At 50.4% G+C, this 18098-nt stretch overlaps 5 protein-coding genes across 5 annotated transcripts; all 5 read left to right on the top strand.

Moving 5' to 3' along the window:
• Positions 1 to 759: 759 nt before the first annotated feature.
• COL26b_005371 (uncharacterized protein) lies at positions 760 to 1659 on the top strand (the record flags this gene model as incomplete). Its single annotated transcript, XM_053178219.1, has 1 exon — positions 760 to 1659. The coding sequence occupies one exon, from the start codon at positions 760 to 762 to the stop codon at positions 1657 to 1659; it is 900 nt and encodes a 299-aa protein (XP_053037810.1).
• Positions 1660 to 5036: 3377 nt separating this feature from the next.
• On the top strand, positions 5037 to 6660 carry COL26b_005372 (uncharacterized protein; the record flags this gene model as incomplete). Its single annotated transcript, XM_053178220.1, has 3 exons — positions 5037 to 5167; positions 5224 to 5423; positions 5477 to 6660. 3 exons carry the CDS (start codon positions 5037 to 5039, stop codon positions 6658 to 6660), a joined length of 1515 nt encoding a protein of 504 aa, XP_053037811.1.
• A 1427-nt stretch (positions 6661 to 8087) lies between these two features.
• Positions 8088 to 8480, top strand: COL26b_005373 (uncharacterized protein; the record flags this gene model as incomplete). The annotated part of the gene is made up of 2 exons (XM_053178221.1): positions 8088 to 8106; positions 8251 to 8480. The coding sequence occupies 2 exons, from the start codon at positions 8088 to 8090 to the stop codon at positions 8478 to 8480; spliced, it is 249 nt and encodes an 82-aa protein (XP_053037812.1).
• Positions 8481 to 10805: 2325 nt separating this feature from the next.
• Positions 10806 to 11680, top strand: COL26b_005374 (uncharacterized protein; the record flags this gene model as incomplete). The annotated part of the gene is made up of 2 exons (XM_053178222.1): positions 10806 to 11205; positions 11268 to 11680. The coding sequence occupies 2 exons, from the start codon at positions 10806 to 10808 to the stop codon at positions 11678 to 11680; spliced, it is 813 nt and encodes a 270-aa protein (XP_053037813.1).
• Positions 11681 to 12769: 1089 nt separating this feature from the next.
• Positions 12770 to 14227, top strand: COL26b_005375 (uncharacterized protein; the record flags this gene model as incomplete). Its single annotated transcript, XM_053178223.1, has 3 exons — positions 12770 to 13615; positions 13673 to 13975; positions 14030 to 14227. The coding sequence occupies 3 exons, from the start codon at positions 12770 to 12772 to the stop codon at positions 14225 to 14227; spliced, it is 1347 nt and encodes a 448-aa protein (XP_053037814.1).
• Between the last annotated feature and the right edge of the window lie 3871 nt (positions 14228 to 18098).

Genomic DNA, 18098 nt, shown 5'->3' on the forward strand with positions numbered 1-18098 from the left:
ACCCAATGCTTTTCATCGTGGTATGGATTTGAATCTCGGTGTTCCTCTGGTCCTGCGTAATACACCTGGATTTGCGCGGTGTGTGTGACAAGGCCCAGATCCTCTTTCTGTCCTCCCAGCCAGTGCTGACAGGCAGCATCCAAAACAACAAAAGGTGCAACGAAATAGCCCACAGTCTTTCATATTCAATTCGGCACTTGATGAGATATGCTGTTGTTTGAGAAACGCATGTGTCAAATAACGATGCAACTGCGCTTTCTGTGTCGACACCCCAAGAAGCGGGCGCATCGGGATGTCGGAGTGAATGTCCTGGCTTTTGCGGGGAAACGGGTCCACACCCCGGACGTGGAGGCTTGCCTTTTCGGGCACCCAAAGAGTTTCGTTGTGCATTGCCAGATGAGACTACCGTTCCGGCCATGTTTTGAATGTTCATTAGGAAAGGATCCGAAAGAGCTCAGTCTGGGTATTGCCCTTCCCATTGAGGAGGTGCTTGGAATCCATTACATTTCATCGAGGACTCTATCCGCTTTCATCGCGCTCCACCAGAGAACCCGTTTGAACTTTTCCCTTCACGATCTCTGAGAACATTTGATGTTGTTTTTGAATAGACAGGACAGCATATATAATAGCCAGTCATTCTTAGGTTTATCACTTTGTTCAATCAAGCAGCAACCTCCTCATCCTCACACAGTTCGAAACTTCAAGTCTATTGCCATCATAACATCCCTCATCTCTATATCGTGGAACCCAACATTCACCATGCTCGCCCCTAAGCACAACGACATCACGGGTATTCTCGTTGCCCTCATTACACCTTTCAAGCCTGATGGGTCCGTCGACGAGACTGCCCTTGCAGAGCATGTGAACCGACAAATCGAAGCCGGCGTTCACGGCCTTGTCCCGGGGGGTAGTACCGGAGAATTTACCGCCCTTACGGTTCAGGAACGTAAGACCGTCATCGAGGTCTGTGTTAAAGCGGCTGCTGGTCGCGTTCCTGTTATTGCTGGAGCTGGCGACTTGACCACTACCGGCGCAATCGACCACGCAGTTCATGCTGCAAAGGTTGGCGCTAAGGCCGTCATGGTTGTGCCCCCTTTCTACGACCCTCCCAACCTCCAGCAGCTTCGCGGTTTGCTTCAGGAAATCCATAGCGCTAGTGGTCTCCCTATTGTGTACTACAATATCCCATCTGCCAGTGGTGTCAACCTTTCGGTGGAGGAAATTGCCGGCCTCTCGGAGGTTGGTGTTAAGTACATGAAGGACACCTCCGGCAATGCTCCGGCCCTCACCGAGCTTCTTCTCACTACCGGAGATCGCATTACGACTTTTAACGGCTGGGACACCCTGACATTCTACGGATTGGCGGCCGGAGCTACCGGATCTGTGTGGGGTGCGACCAACATCATTCCCGAGCTCTCTGTCGAGCTTTGGAATGCTCTTGCAGTTGAAAATGATATTCAAAAGGGTCGAGAGGTTTGGGCTAAGATTTGGCCCATTACCAAATTCCTTGAGTCACACCATTACTCATCGGCTGTTAAGACGGGCATGGAAGTGCGCGGTTGGAAGACGGGTGGGGTCAGGAAGCCGTTTGCTCTCCTGGAAGATAACCACAAGGCAGAGCTAGCTGCTCTGCTCAAGAAGGCTGGCGTTCCTTTTTAACTAGAATAGTCTGCATTGATGTCGAATAATGAGTATTAGGAATCATCAGTTATAGGCAGAACACACAAAACCTCATCACCTTTTCTTCATACAATAACTTACCATGTGATCAAATCAGGGAGTCCTTCCCGTGAACTCGGCATCCAGCTTGTTTTCCCCCGCCGATGTTTTCGATCAACGATATTTGTAACGATCAATTTCTGGATTTTTCAAGCTTATAGCTACCATAGTTCACAAGACGAACTTCTGAAGAAAGCACATCATACATCCAATTATTATTTATACAGAACATGGAATATCGGAGGCTTGCACACTACCTCCAAGGTCAATGCCTCCAATAGCTTGCCGCTTCGCCCACAGCGATGAGATGACCTCCATGGCTGGTCTCGACGTAAAGTAAACACCTCGGCCGTCTGTGATGGAAATGATGTGTCTAGCTCTATCCTGAAGGTCCGGTGAGATTGCCTCGCGAGCGCAGATGAATGCCGCCCACGCAAGACTCAAAGCAAAGTCATCGCTGTTGATCATTTCACAGATGCATGATTCTAGTTGTTCCATAGCTTGCCGCACAACGTCCTGGAGTATCATAGCACTGACATCGTGTACCTGACGGTAGAAGTAGATAATCAATGCTCGATGAATCGCCGAAATCATCGCCTGGTTCCGAGGATGGCAAACAAGGTTGGGACCTTTGGTACAGAATGACACGTCGCCGGTGAGAATCATCGATACTTCGGAGGACGAAGACCAAGTCCAGATTCTTTCCTCCAAAGTCTTGATGTGGTGTTTCAAGTCTGCCGCCAGCTTCGGGTCGCACCTAGCACGAGTCTCCAGACGGTTCTTTTCGTTTGCAAGAGATATCGTTTGCGATAATAATGTCATGAGTGACTCCGGAATGCCATGGATTCGAGAATGCAGAGTCTCCTTCCAGCGCCCTTGTACTTGGAGATGGATGTCACCATATCCAACTTTCGAGTTCTTCTCGACACCAGGGTCGAGTCCAATGTTTAGCAGATCCTCGCTGATCCGAAATGAACCAGATTCAGGAACCTGGGGGAAAGTCTCAGCTTGTTCGGAATCAATCGAGCCGTCATCTAGAGCATATATTCCCTCCGCAATGACGCGAAGGTATGTGTACACGTGGTGAAGTACGCGAATGAGTTCGGGGTTCTCCTCTGTCAAGCCTCGGACCCTGATCAGCCGCTCTGCATCAAGCAGAAAGACTCTTGCGGTTCGATTTCCTTGGTAGATCTTTCCAGCTGGTCAGCGTAAACCTCGAATTAGTCAGTCCACTGACATCTACTTACCGATATCATTGCCATTGCTATGAAGGCCATCAACAATTCTTTATACTTGGTCTGCTCTGAGTCGCTTGCCTCAGTCTCGACGGCGCTTCTCAGATGTTTCTGGGCTCTGTCCCTATGCTTGACTCCTAGATTATGCCAATAGTCCGATTGCGAATTTGAGTCAGACTTGTGAAGTTGAAAGGCGCTATGAGACAGAAGTGCGCAGAGGATTGCTGACCGAGTATGCGATGTGCCGCCGAGAAGAGACAGTTCTGCAAATGTCTCGAATGCGCACGGAAGAAAGAGGAGCTTCCATGGTGATTTCCACCTGCTGGATTGGATGCATGTTGGTGCGGACTCTATGTGAGTCTTGTAATAACGCAATAGCGCCTGGGCTTGTTCGGGCATGTCTGACCTTGCGTCGAGATTGATTGACAGAGGAGGTGATGGGACTGTGTCCCCGACTGCAGCTTGATTGGTAACATCAGTGTCCCTCCTAAGTGTGGACATGTCCTTTTCGGGGACGACCCCTTCCTCTGCAAGATAAAAATCTGAAATGGCCTCCAAATCAGGTGGGATGTCAGCCAAAAGATCAGAGATCGAGCCTGTAAAGGCTTCGGTAGAGCTAAGGACATCGTCCTGGCCCATGGAAAGGTCCACATTGTCAAGGAAAGACTGGAAGTCTAGATCCTGGTCTGGTGGTGACCAGTTAAACTCGATGAGATCACCAGGAAGCCCGATGGACTCCTCCGTTCCCTTGTCATCTGTGTCAGAGGCCGTATGATGTGTTGACCCAGATGAAGATGAACGGCTGGCAATTGAAGTCATATCACTCTCATCCATGCGAAATACTCCGAACGGGCCTTGAGCAACACTAAAATCGCTGTTGGTGTCACTTCTTTTGGAGGCCGAGTCTAAGTCGGCCAGAATGCTTCCTGCGGATTTCGAGCCGAGACTCCTGGACAGCCTGGCACACATTGCACGACGTTCCGCATCTAGAAAATGCGAATCAGAGTCAGCGGCATATAGGTACGAAGAGTGAACTGGCCAGACGTACCGGAAAAAAGCGGATAGCGGTAATCAGATGTTTCTGGGTCCCGAGGCTCCAATCTTCCAGTGGCGTCACCGTCTGCGATCCAGGACAAGCTTGGAGTATAGCCACCGCAGGTGACCCCTAGACGTATGCAGGCATTGCATTCTGGTTTGCCCTCGTCACATTTGGCATGACGGGCCCGGCAAGATCGGCATCCAGTAAATGTCCGAGTGTGCTCGGCCCGGTATCTGACTGGTTTAGGCATCTGTTGACAGTCTTCAGGGGGTTCGATTTTGTGGGCTTAGGGAACAAACTCCTCGCAGTGCGAATGGAATTATGCTTAGCTGAATCAGGCGCTAACACGTATCCGCGCGCAGATGAAATTGCACAATGGTGTCAATCGGGCGTGACGAAGTTCAGAGTTGACAAGAGCAGATTGCTCAGTTATAGGCATGTCTCCACGGGCTAGATTAATCGGTGGCGTCCTGAGAACCCCGCAGCGCCAAAAGTAGTGAGGCAGGGGAGTTGTGAGCAACGTCTTCCCAACAACAGATCGGGAAGGTTTCCACGGCATTGTTTTCGGAAACCCACACCACCTGGCAAAAGTCTTGGATAACGCCTGATAGCCTACTAAGCTCGATTGCAACAGCTTGCTAGAGAAGATCAAGCTGCATATCGAAGCATGTTCCCTTCCCATGCAGGGGTGTTGATACAACAGTTCCAGAAACAGAAGGGCACAATCGCGGGGTAACCCCGCGACTGAGACGCGATGCACCCACGATAGTAGAAATCGTCATTTCGATCAAGAGTGCGATTCAAAGTGATCAGCTCGCTGACTACATGAGCTCTCGAATGAGAAAGCGTTCACGATCTTGATCGAGTTTACCCGAGTGTCCATTTCTATGTAAGCTTCAAAGATAGCTTCCGAAGCTAATACAAATGAGCTTATCCCCCAAGACTCGGATTCGTGCCACTGCCAGCTGTCTTTTGCAAAGAACATTCCGTGCCTCTTTTTCTACTTCTATGTGCTGCGTAGACTACTTTCGTAATCGTCCAATATGTCTCCGACCCTATCTCTCGACTTGCAAGCCCCCAATGGGGTGAAGTACACTCAGCCCACGGGTCTGTTCATCAACAATGAATTTGTCGCATCCTCTAGCGGCCAGAGCATTGTCTCAATTGACCCTGCGTGAGCTCCACCATGCCGAAAGAAGATTCCGGTCATCATTGCTGATATCCAAATAGGACTGAGAAAGAAATCGCCAAGGTTCAGGCCGCGGACACGACCGACGTGGACAAAGCTGTCAGAGCGGCCTCGGCGGTCATGAAAAATGATTCTTGGAAGAAGCTATCTGCCTCCGACCGTGGTCTAAAGATGTCACGTCTTGCCGACCTCATCGAGCAAAAGCGAGAGCTCTTCGCTACTATTGATGCATGGGATAACGGTATGCCACATTCTCTTTCGATACGACGAGTGTACATACTCATATGCAGACAGGAAAGTCGTACAAGGAGGCGATCGAGGGTGACCTGGTTGAAGCCGTTGGTGTGGTACGCTACTACGCTGGCTGGGCAGACAAGTCGTTTGGCCAGACGATCAGCACTACCCACGAAAAGTTCGCGTACACCATCCGTCAGCCTATTGGTGTGGTAGCCCAGATCATCCCCTGGAACTACCCACTATGCATGGCCATCTGGAAGTTAGGCCCGGCCCTGGCTTGTGGTAATGCGATCGTCCTTAAACCCGCCGACCAGACTCCTCTGAGTGCTTTGGTTCTGGCTGAGCTTGTTAAGGAAGCTGGTTTCCCTCCAGGTGTCTTCAATGTTATCAACGGTGGAAGAGAGACTGGAACAGCCCTTGTTCAGCACCCTCTCGTTGATAAGGTTGCATTTACAGGCTCTACGGCTACTGCTGTGGATATTATGGGCAATGCGGCAAAAACGCTAAAGAACATTACCCTCGAGACAGGAGGCAAGTCACCTCTTCTTGTGTTTGAAGATGCTGAGTTGGACCAAGCCGTCAAATGGTCTCATTTCGGTATCATGTCCAACCAGGGACAGATTTGTACTGCGACTTCCCGTATTCTTGTTCAGGATGGAATTTACGACAGGTTTATCAAGAGCTTCTTGGACACAACAAAGATCGTGAGCAAACTGGGCAACCAGTGGGACACATCGACATACCAGGGACCCTTAGTGTCTAAAGCTCAATACGACCGCGTTCTCCAATATATCGACATCGGAAAGAAGGAGGGTGCCACTGTTGCTACTGGCGGGGAGCCCACCACCGTCGCCGGCGATAAGAGCGGAAAGGGCTTCTGGGTAGCCCCCACAGTGTTCACCGATGTGAAGCCTGCCATGCGCATCTTTCGAGAGGAAATCTTTGGCCCGGTTGTGGTTGTTCTTCGTTTTAAAACAGAAGAAGAGGCTGTTGCTTTGGCCAACGACACTACATACGGTCTCGGCGCTGCTGCATTTACGACCGACCTCGAGCGAGCCCACCGCGTTGCCCAGGAAATCGAAGCTGGTATGGTTTGGATCAATAGTAGTCAGGACTGTGACCCTAGGGTACCATTTGGAGGTGTCAAGCAGAGTGGTATTGGCAGGGAATTGGGGGAGGCCGGATTGGAAGCATACACGAACATCAAGGCTGTTCATGTGAATATGGGAAACAAGCTCTGATCGCTGCCATACACCTACATATTAAAGCTTGTTAGTCTTTCGCAGAAATCATGATCATCTACAAGCAGTCGGTTTCAAACAGTTTCGAGTCATTCCTCGTGAACCTGGGAAGAAACCATTGATGTAGACATTCACTTTTTTTTCCAAAGATTATGGTCATTTACGTACGTTTTCAGATAGATAAGTTCATAAGTTCTAATGAATGCCTCATCTTGTCGCTGAGTGCTGAGTAAAATGCCAGTCTTGTGTGGAATTAGTCGAAGGGTTTGCTTGTCAGAGCAATGCAGGGTTCATTCCTCTGCGCAAGTGACTAGCACGGTATTGTACACCCGTATTTGGCCTGGTTACCTAGAATGAAAGCAATTCCCCAATACTCCAACGTTTGCCTAATTGAAGTGTGATGGAAATACCTAGTACTATGCAGTGGCTGTACTGTTTCCATCGAGAATGGCAGACCCGTGCCCAGCTTTCTGGTAGAGATCTAACTTCGAGAAGGATTAATGGGCACGATTCTGATTTGTTTACGTGTACCCACACTCTTCAATCTACTATCTCAACGTTCTTCTCGTGATCCTGCTTGAAAAGCTTCCCAATCAGAGGGCCTGTGGGAGGATCTGACGTGGTATGTGACGCAAGTGGCATAGGAGAGAGACTAATGGAAACCTGGTCGAACTATCCGAGCGCTCTCCCTTTCCGGGGAAGCTTGCTTGTTTGAGCAATTTTGGACGTGAGACGTGCTATGCCACTTACACTTCTGGGAGGTCAAAGATCATTTAAATGGAATCTGAACCAAGACAACGTGTGGAATGTCTAAGCAAGGTGGCTAAATCATCCCGGAGCTGACAGACACATTTCGTCTTTTCGACCGATCCAAAAACAACTTCTTCAGTTACTTTTCTCGCCATTCCGCAACAATGAGCTCAACCACTGTCACTTCTACGACGATGCATATCCCCAGCATCAAGCCAAAAGAGGATTCGCACACCAAACATGGGCACGAACTCAAGAACAAAACTCCTCTTCAAGCCATGTCCCACGGAGACGTGGTTCTTGCTGGAATCCCACGACACCCTAATTTCCAGTCGCATCGGCAGTGGCAGCTTGAGCACATGGCAGCTGCTTTCAGGCACTGGTACCGAGAAGGCTACATTGAGGGCATGAGTGGTCATATCTCCGTTCGTGATCCAGAATTTCCCAACGCTTTTTGGACCAACCCGTTGGGTCGACACTTCGGTCTCCTAAAGGTCAGCGATATGATCCTTGTTGGTCTCGACGGGGCTGTCCTTGGAGGTAGTCGAGCACCGCCGAATACAGCCGGCTTCCTCATTCACGCCTCAGTGCATAAGGCCCGGCCGGATGCCCATGCTGTCTGCCATTCTCACAGTGTCCATGGAAAAGCTTGGTCCGTTTTTGGCAGACGACTCGAAATGCTGACCCAGGACGCTTGTAAGTTCCGCCGGGACGCACACAGCGTTTACAACAGCTACGGCGGGGTTGTACTGGGTAGCGAAGAGGGCGATCGTATCGCGGCTGCTCTAGGGCCGAATGGAAAAGGGTGCATTTTGAGAAATCATGGCATCCTGACAGTAGGGCAGACGGTTGACGAAGCCGCTTTTCTATTCACATCTATGGAGAGATCTTGCCAGGTCCAACTTTTAGCAGAAGCAGCAGCGGCAAATGGCCTACCGAAGGTTCTGATTACGGATGAAGAAGCCGACTTCAACTTCGATGTAGAGAGCGACCCAGAGATTTGCTACTGCGAGTTCCAGGTGTACTATGACCTGGAGGAGGAGTTATCCAAGGGAGATTTCAAGAAATAATTTTGGCCTTTTCGAATTTCTTGTGTGGGCAGACCGAGGCATGCAGGTTGCTATTTAGCAGAAATTGACACAGCAATGGAATCTCTTCTTTCTTTCGTGAACAACCATTCCGACACAAGCCTATCATGAATTATTAATTACAGTTTAGTCTGTGTCTGTTGCCTTTGTCGTGGTTGTCATGTAACGGCACGGCTGTCGTTGCTCAGTCGTGTAAGCTCGAAGGACGCGGTTATCTGAAGAAATATCAAGTTCTCCCTCAACACTTGACAGTCACGAACACTTTCCTGGGCATATGACCAATGTTTCTGCGCGTTGTGATATCTTAAGACACTCTACGGCGATTTGAAGCAATGTTTCATGAGCAGGGCAGCTAGTTCTCAAGGGGTGCGAGGCCGCAGGCGCGCTTCCAACGTCATCGGGATATCGGAATATTGGCGGACTTCCAGTTTAGAACGATACCAGCCCCCAGCCTTGTTAACATAAATTCAAATGCCCGTCATCGCATTGGCTGTGTGCTGGGCTTAAGCTATGTGAATGACAAGAGAGCTTGGTGAGCGGTGCTGGTACCCATGCTTATCTCTTGACTCGTGACCCCTAGCTCTTGCAGGAGGGCCATTACCCCCCGTTGACCCCAGTCCTCACCGGCAATCCTTATCCATGTCGCCCCATGGGGAAGTCTACTACGTGTGTGTAATCGAAGGTAGTAGTGAGCATTATCATCATCAGCTGATAGCACCGCCCAACACCCTGGCTCACCGTTATCTGATATCCATCCCCCTCTCTCCAGCTCGGTCTTCTAAGCTCACCGACATAGAAAGTATCCACGGACGCGTCTTGTCCAATCATTTGCCAATGGTCCGTACGGATGATTAGCTTCGCAAGTAGAAAATGTTGCCTATTGGGCCCCTCATCGAAATGTAGAGGCTCAGACTTTTCTGTATTGCTGCAGCCCAGAATTTCTACATCTAATTGTCCTTGTCCTCGTGTCTCCAGACCTTGTCTTGTTACTGTTGAAGAAATCTCAAAAATGTCATTACCTTCGGAGTCCTCGGACAAGAGAGATGTCGGCAAAATCGACGCTCCAGTGGACAACGAGGTGACCCTGGTCACCTCAGTAGCTCATGGAGAAGTAGACGAAGAACCAGGTCGTATTGTGGAAACGCAGCGCGGTCTCAAGTCACGTCATGCCCAAATGATAGCCCTCGGAGGCACCATCGGCACTGGTCTCTTTGTAGGGTCAGGGCAGGTTCTCCAAATGGGCGGGCCCTTGTTCCTATTGCTCGCGTATTCGACGGCTAACTTAGGGTCATTGAGGCCGGAAGCCGAGTCAAACTGATGGATCAGATAACGGCATGATCGGAAGCGAGACGGATCAGATAACTTGACTTGGCACGCCAGCTGAGAGTTAGCGTTAATTCCAACATCAACGTCTTCTGGTGGCGTCAACGCCACCAAATGAGAGGCGATGCGTGATATGTCTTGCTCGCTTACACAATTCTTGGCGCTCCATATATCTAAGCTGCACCTGTGAACAACTGTTGGCGTCTTTCATGGTCGAGAAGGCTGTTGGTGCGGTGGGTGTCCCTTATGCCCCCGCTGTTGGTCGAGACAAAAAGTTCACAACATGGTGGAGGTTCGGGCTTAGCAATAGATAACTAGGGCATTCGCGGATTGATGCCGATTTGCCTGCCCATTTAACTAATTCACGCCAGGGATGCGGCCGTTCCGGTCGCTTGGGAGAGCGGTATCGACTCATGCTGTTCGCGTAGCAAAATCTGCAGCTACTCCGTGAAGACATTGCCACAAAAGAGCCAAGACCAGGACTAGGGTGTGGTAAAGCGGGGGGAACACGAGGTCGTGGGAAAAAAGCTTTTGATTGCTAGAAATGCGGATCTGATAACTTTAAACGGGTCTAGACAAGGGACCGGGACAGCGCCGCAAAACAGACTCAGGCGGGATCATGTCGCATGGGACGAGGCACTAGCGGGCTGGGTATCTTGGATGCCTCTTGAGTGTTGTATCCACGGAGCTGACCACTTTCCCCGTAGAGTAGATGGCCAGACCAACAGAAGGACCTGATGAGGGCCTGATGGAATCAAGATCCTTTGAAAGAGTTGACCGGTTCGGCATCGGCGGGGCTTTCGGATGCCGTTTGCTTCCATGAAGTCCCAGAAGTGTGCAGTATATATGAAGGGAGTTTGTTATGGGAATCTTATTTTGTTCACCTCTTGATTTACCATCTTCCTGGATCATCTCTGCACTCCAGCTCCATTTTGACGGACTACTATCCTCCAACTGTCTTCTGGTTTGTACATTCTGTTCATCATGGGCTACGCCATCCTCCCCGCCTTGATTCAGGACATCGAGAAGGTCTTCGATGTCTACTTCAACGCCTTCAAGCACGATGAGATGGGTGAGATCATGGTAGAGATTCTTTTCCCAGGCGGCACAGACTCTGAAGAGTTTCGCAAAGCGCACAAAGAAGGCACTTTGGCCTGGTGGCATCACTGCGACTACCAGTACACCTACAAGTGCGTCGATACTGAGACAGGAGAGATCGTTGGCATGGCCCTTGGCGACATCTATCTCAAGGAGCGCAGCGAGGAGGAGCGCAGAAACCACGGTGCCACCTGGCTCGAAGGCAAGCAAAGGGAGCGGGCCGAGGCTATTCTCAACCCCCTGCACGATGTGAGAGAGAAGCTCTTCGGTGGACGCCGTTACATCTGTGAGTCACAACAACCTTAATGGTGATCTCTCTTGGCAATAAGCTGACCCTAAGGATCACAGATAGCCACATTATCGCCGTCGACCCCAAACACCAGGGCAGGAAGGTCGGTGCGCTCTGGTGTAAGTGGGGAATGGAACTTAGTGACAGCCTGGGAATCCCCCTGTACTTCGAATCATCACCTTCGACATACAAGCTTTACGAAAAGATGGGGTACGAGACCTTAGACGAGAAGGTCGTTCACAAGCCCGAGGTAACGGGGGCATCTGAGGACCATGTTGTGCCCCTGATGGCCAAGATGCCAGCTTGCGCTGGCGGCATGACGTTCAAGGAGTGGCGCGCGGCGAGCTACCCTCCTTTCAGTGAAGTGAAGAGGCTGCCCGCCACGCCCGTCGTAGATGCTGTAACGGCTGAGAAGAAGCCTGGAAGCGGTACTGTGGCCATCGAGGTGCAGGTGCAGGAGGTGCAGGTCTAGTTCTCACGTGTTACTTATGGCGTTCTTGTTTTGGGCAACAGTACATGTACATGCAATTCGGACCTCCGATGGTTCCCCTGTAGCTACTATTTGCGACTAGCACTATGCTTCTTTCCAAAAGTCCCTTTCCCCGGTGTTCTGGAGAATGAAAGAAAAGACACGTCTGGTTGTGTTCGCGGTCGGTTGGTTCAGTGACTCGCCACGCTGATGGCCCATTTCGGTGCTCGGCACGACAATTAAGGTGAGCTCCAGGGTCCAGGACAGGGGCTTCAGGTCGCCAAGCTGTTCGGTTAACGGAACTCTCGGTTACCGCTGGTTGGTGGCCTGGTTCATCACGCCCCGTTGCGCCGATTACAGGTCCGGAAATGCTTGTGAAAGGTGACTTACCTTTCGCTCATATTATGGCCTAAGTGACCGTGTACAACTTTTTACTGAACCAAGCTGAGCGGAAAGACACAATCTTTGCATGGGCCGAGGAATGAGTGCTCTGTACGTAATCGAGATGAGAGACATCAGGCATACTGACGGAGTCCTACTCGTATTATGCGCTAGTCCGCATCATGGCACTGGAATCCCGTCCAGCTCAATCAGCTGGGTCCCTCCCAGTTCTTCTCCATTTTGCTCACCCTGTGAAAATTTACGAGGTTTCTTTTTCGACCGAAAGATCCCGCGATGATCCCACACAGCGTGAAGAGACGTGATGCTCGTTCTTGCAGGGATTAACCCGAGGCCGAAGCGAAGCGGTCGAAATTCCGGGATCTAAAGCCGTTCAGGGCGACTCTCTCAGCGCTAGCAATATACGGCCATCAGAGACCCTTCGGCCGAAGCGGCATCGGTCAATTCGACACCGAATCTACCACCGTCGGACAGTGCCTTTCATGGTACGTTCTTCGGGGTCTTATCAGATCCATCTGATAAGTTTTAGTGATTTCCGTCCCATCGGCTGCTTGCCGTCATGCCCTCCCATTCTTCATTCTCTTTCGCGCTTCGTCCTCGTCCACCGGAAATTAGCTCATTGGCCGTAAATCCCAACTGCAACTGCCGCTAACTTCAAAAGATATTTACTTTCTCGGAATTGCAACCGCGCAAATGCCCGCAATTTACAAGAAGGCGAAGAAAGTCCTTCTTTTCGTGAGACTTATCGGCTACTCCCTGCGCCTCTTTGCGGATTTCTTTGCGCGTGCCTACACGACTAAGAAGATCGCCTCCAACACAGCATCCAAGGATGCAACCACGGAAACCATCAACATCGTTATTGTCGGCGCATCATTCGCAGGATATCATGCCGCCCGGCTCATTGCATCGTCGCTCCCAACGGATGGCCCTTATCGCCTGATCATCATTGAGCCAAACAGCCACTGGCAGTTCACGTGGACTCTGCCACGATTCTGCGTAGTCGAGGGCCATGAGGCAAAGACTTTTATTCCCTACGGCCCCTATCTCCCTGCCGAATCTTCCTCGATTGTGCGATGGATTCATGACCGGGTATCAACCATCAGTGAGAAGATAGTCACGATACAAGGAACCGGCGAGGAGATTCTTTACTCTCACATGGTTATTGCTACCGGGTCAGGGGTCGGCATGTCATTGCCTTCAAGAGTTGGTTCGACGGATAAAAGCCAAGGCGTCAAGCTTTTGCAAGAGTTCCAGCAGCGCATCAAGACTGCAAAGCATCTGGTCGTGGTTGGTGGCGGTGCTGCCGGCGTTGAACTTACTACAGACGCAAAGGATCAATATCCTGAGAAGAGCGTGACTCTGGTTCATTCAAGGGATGCTGTCATGAACCGTTTTGGCCCTGAACTTCAGGCCGGGGCTCGCAAAGGTCTGGAAGATCTCGGTGTTCAAGTCATCCTAGGCGAGCGCACAACCACTGATGCCCCAGTCGATGGGTTCGTTACCCTTCGATCTGGTCGAAAGCTCGAGTGTGACTTCTTGGTAAGTTCCGCCACCGAGAGCTACCTGGGCTGTAGCCATTTTTCTGACGTTTCTTAGGTCAACGCCATTGGCCAGCAACCATCCTCTCACTTGGTGAGGGAGCTCGCGCCCGATGCCATCGCCAAATCAGGGCGCATCAAGGTCAAGCCGACAATGCAGATTAACGTAGACTCACTTCCCAACATCTATGTCTGTGGTGATGTTGCTGAAACAGGAGTCACGAACCCGAACGCCCGTTCAGCTATGAAGCAGGCCATGTTTGCCGCGGATAATCTTGTACTTTCTCTTCAAGGGAAGAAACCATCATATCTCTATCATCCTGCTTGGGCTGATGCAGTGATCAAGTTGACCTTAGGCCTGGTACGTTTTGATAGCTACAAGCATAACAATGCTTCACCGCTGACCCAAACAAAGCACAAATCCATTACCGCTTTCGGCAGCGGTGACACTGAACTATTGATCAATGGAAAGGAGAAGGAAGTAACCTTGATGATCAAACGAACGTGGCAACATATGGGGGCTACCCCATACGAAGACAAGGAAAGCAATCCGAGTCGCGCAAAGGAGCCCGCTGCGGACAAAGCTTTGGAACTGAAGAATGAAGTTGTCTAGGCTATCTGTGTGGAGAGCTCGTGCTTTGAAGGGAATCTAGACCGGCACAGCGAAGAAAAAAGTCAACACGATTAAATCACCGTCAGTTCCATTTGTAAGTGTCTGGTTATACAACTTTCCCCAGTTTCCGAATAGAAAGGTTACTCCCATGTCGTGGCCCCGGTGCATCATCTTGTCCGTCTCCGCCTTATAGCGGGGGCACTCGAGCTCGTTGATCTCCATGCCGCTTGATCTTGGAGTTAGACCATCTGCTCTATGGAGAAACTAGGGGTTGAATAAGCCTACTTTAACTTCGTTTCGTTGGATTTGGACGTGTAAGAGTGCCTTGTTGTCATATGGCTCCCTTGATCTCAGTAAGCAGCCGTTTCCGTGTAATTACATCCTGAAGCCAGATCCGACACTCCGCCGCGTTCGCTTCGGGCTTGTTTCGGGCCAATGAACTTACATCTCGGCTAGCGGAATCAAAATTGTAGATCTAATTGCGCCAATACAAGCTCCGCTTATTTACCAATGCAACCGTACCTTTCCTTGCAACATCCGCCAGCGTGACAGCGTTCATATGCCGAACATGACCAGGATCATACACTTGCGTGAGCTTCCAAATATTGACTGTAAATAAGTCTCATCGCGCATTTAAAGAACTTGGACGCTTGAATACGAGAAGAAAGCATCCGACAGAGGGTGCTAACGGCCTGGGTGTCCTGTGGGACTTACGCACGCATCCCTCAAACAAAGGTGGAACAGCCCGGGCGAAAGCGCGCGTTCTGAACTTGATATTCACAACAACAGAAGCTTCTCTATGGTAAACAAAGTCAGGAGCTGAACGGCAGACAGCATGTATGCCAAGGCCCAGACTTGAGGTTACGATCAAGGACTGGGACAAAGACATGAGTTTATCAATAACCGAAGGCGCCGAAGAACTAGGAATCATTATCAAGGCCACACCATCTGGTTTGACACCTTTGGAAGATGGATTAGTTAGTGACAGAGTAACACTAGTAGAGCTATCAATAGCTCTTCGGTGGGTATGCGGTGTTCTCGTAAGCGTTTTGCGTAATGGCAACGTCTTCAGACTAACGACCCCTAAGATCCTTTGCATCGTCTGTTACTTCGTCAGCTCATGACTAGGACGCCAACTCGCTATCTATCGAACCAATGCTTCGTTTCAATCAAAACTTTTCTTTTGAAGCCTCAACGGTGCTGACTTTTGTCAAGGTTCTTATACAACACGGGCAAACGATCTATCCAGGTGACTTGCCCACTTTCGGCTTCGGAGATAGCATCGTCAACCTGATATAAAGTTCCTACATGGATTCGCCTTTGAGCACCTTATGAACGTTTTCCATGTCCTGCATTTTACACTCGAGGTGTGTCCCTCGGTATACTCCACCCTTGTTCTATCAAAGTCGCTCTTTCCACTTTTCCAAGCCATATGGCGCGTCTCGAGGATCTCCCGTACGAGCTTTGGTTGATCATTATGAAAGGACTAGATCCTTTGTCGACCATCCATTTCGCTCAAGTGTGCCCACGAGGCTACGCAGTGCTGTGCGGATTACCCCAGAAACAGCGATATGATGAAATCGCACGAAAGATTGGCCACAAGAACATGGGTCTTATTCAGGCACAAGATGCATGCCAAGATACCGTCGGTAGATCATTCAAATACACAGGAAAATACGGAACACGCGACGAACGCGACGAACGCGACGAAGGCATTCAGCTGGCATTATCACAATTGAGGTCGTGTATCGCCGGGGAAGTTCCACGCCACGGCAAAGGATGGTTACTGGCCTACTTGGAGGACTCAAAGAAGGTGGACAATTTCAATGCCACTATCACGGGGTGCAACTCCTTCATTAAACTTGTAGATCGGCGACTACTTGCGTTAGGGAAGCAATCTGTTCCGTCTGCACTTCGGAAGAGATTTCTTGTTGCCCTGGTGGTTTTGAGAAGCCTCAACGGCGCCCAATGTGAGCTAATGGCCCAGCTAGCCGAAGAGTTTGGTATCTGGGCATGCGAAGGGTTCAAGTACCTGGTCTACGCTTATCCGAGTCGGCAAGCTGCCTTGACGCAACTTTTTCGCTTCATGGGTCTCCGGTATGGTCACCTTACGTCCGAAGAATACTGTCTTCCATGTTCCAGTCTCATGAACGGTGCCGGTGAGCCGGCTATGGACGCAAACTGAGACTGCGCGCAGTTCAATCTTCTCTGGCGTGGTCCCCAGCAGACAGGTTTACAGTGGGATCCGCTTATGTTCACCTCGCCGACCTTGTCCCCCATCGACTTTCTACCTCTAAGCTTTTCTGCAAGACGATCGGCAAACTTGGAAAATAGGACGGTCTTTTATCTTTCCACGTTGTAGCAGCTGCGATAACCATGCGGTGACATATACTGTCCAAATTGTAACGGGATCGTGGAGGGTTAGGGACGGACAACAATGAACAGACAAAATATGAATCACTGCCTCGTACTCGCAATGAATGGATTTCTTCCTATATACAAGTAGCAGACACGGATGTGTTCAACTCCAACCACTTATCTTCAGGCAGCTGCAGGACAAGTCGTGATGGTGTAGGAGAAACACGTTCTCCAGACGCGCACGAGCAGAATTCCTTGTTAAAGTGGTTGTCGCTCGTTTCACAGCCGAGAGCTGGGAACGTACAGCCTGGCTTCTCAATACCGTGGGCAGCGTGTTAATCTAAGAAAACGTCTGCGAGATAAACTTAGCTGTGATCATCGATACACAACTTCTCGATACAATTGTAGCATGGCTTGCCCCTCTCTTTCGAGCAAGAGCACCTGTCGCAAACCTCGTGGAGGTTGAATTCTCGCAAAGCTTCCTTCCCTTGTTCCGTATTGTAGAGAAAGTCCACGCAGGCGTCACACCGCATCTTCCAGAATGTAGAAGGGTTGGTCTTCCAGAGCATATGCTGCTTGTCGGGGAACTTGTGACGCGGCTTGACAGTAAAGCAGGCATAGCACGCAAACCTCGGGATGGAGGAAGGATCGAAATCAGCGTCTATGCGAAACCAGTCGACTCCGGGTTCCCGCCGCCTAACGAATTGAAAGCGCTTGTGAAGAGGTACCCACTTCGTCTTTATGGTGTCATTCATATGACGATTGGTCTGAAGAAGGTGTATCGCGTCGATCATGTCGATGTTTTGGACAACCAACTCGAGCACGCCGGCGGGAAGTCTTTGGATCGGCGGACAGGAAGAGTTGGAGGCATCGGTACAGACCGTGGACTCTATGACTCCACCAGGAACTCTTGCTGACTGGTCGATCTCCTCCGTGGACTTCGTTACGTCTGGTTTGCCGGTTGTCATAAGCGGGTAGACTTCATGTTGGAGACGGCATCGCATCGATTCAGTTTGCATACGACCACATTTGTGGCAGAGACAGAAGAACTCTCCATCTTTTCTGACTGGTTGAAGGTGCTCATATAGCCTTCCTTCGATGGCGCATGTCCAACATCGCCGCAGGCCCAAGCGGCTCATCTTGGCTCCCCTCTTGTCTTGCTTGCTCTTGCGCATTCGGTCTCCAAAGGCCTCTTTCGGGAGAAATTGCTGACAGCCAAAGCATGCCCATTTTTTGGTCTTGCCAACATAGAGACCCAGGTCAACTTCTCCGATGAACCTGTTCTGGACCGACCGGGGCAACAGGGTTCTGGGGTTGAGGTTTTGGTGGAAGAACTTGTTGGTGACGGACATTCTCAGGACGTCTCGGTATTGAAGGTGGGAGGATATGAGGCAATGAACATCATGTGGCAGGTCCTGAAGTTGGCAGGACGGAGCTTCGTTATTGCAGCAGTCGTCGAGGTCCGTCCGTTCCGCTTCCATTCGTCGATACACATCTATCGATGGGTTGGATA

Source organism: Colletotrichum chrysophilum, assembly GCF_026319265.1.
Source record: "Colletotrichum chrysophilum strain AFK26 chromosome Unknown scaffold_36, whole genome shotgun sequence".
NCBI lineage: Eukaryota > Fungi > Ascomycota > Sordariomycetes > Glomerellales > Glomerellaceae > Colletotrichum > Colletotrichum chrysophilum.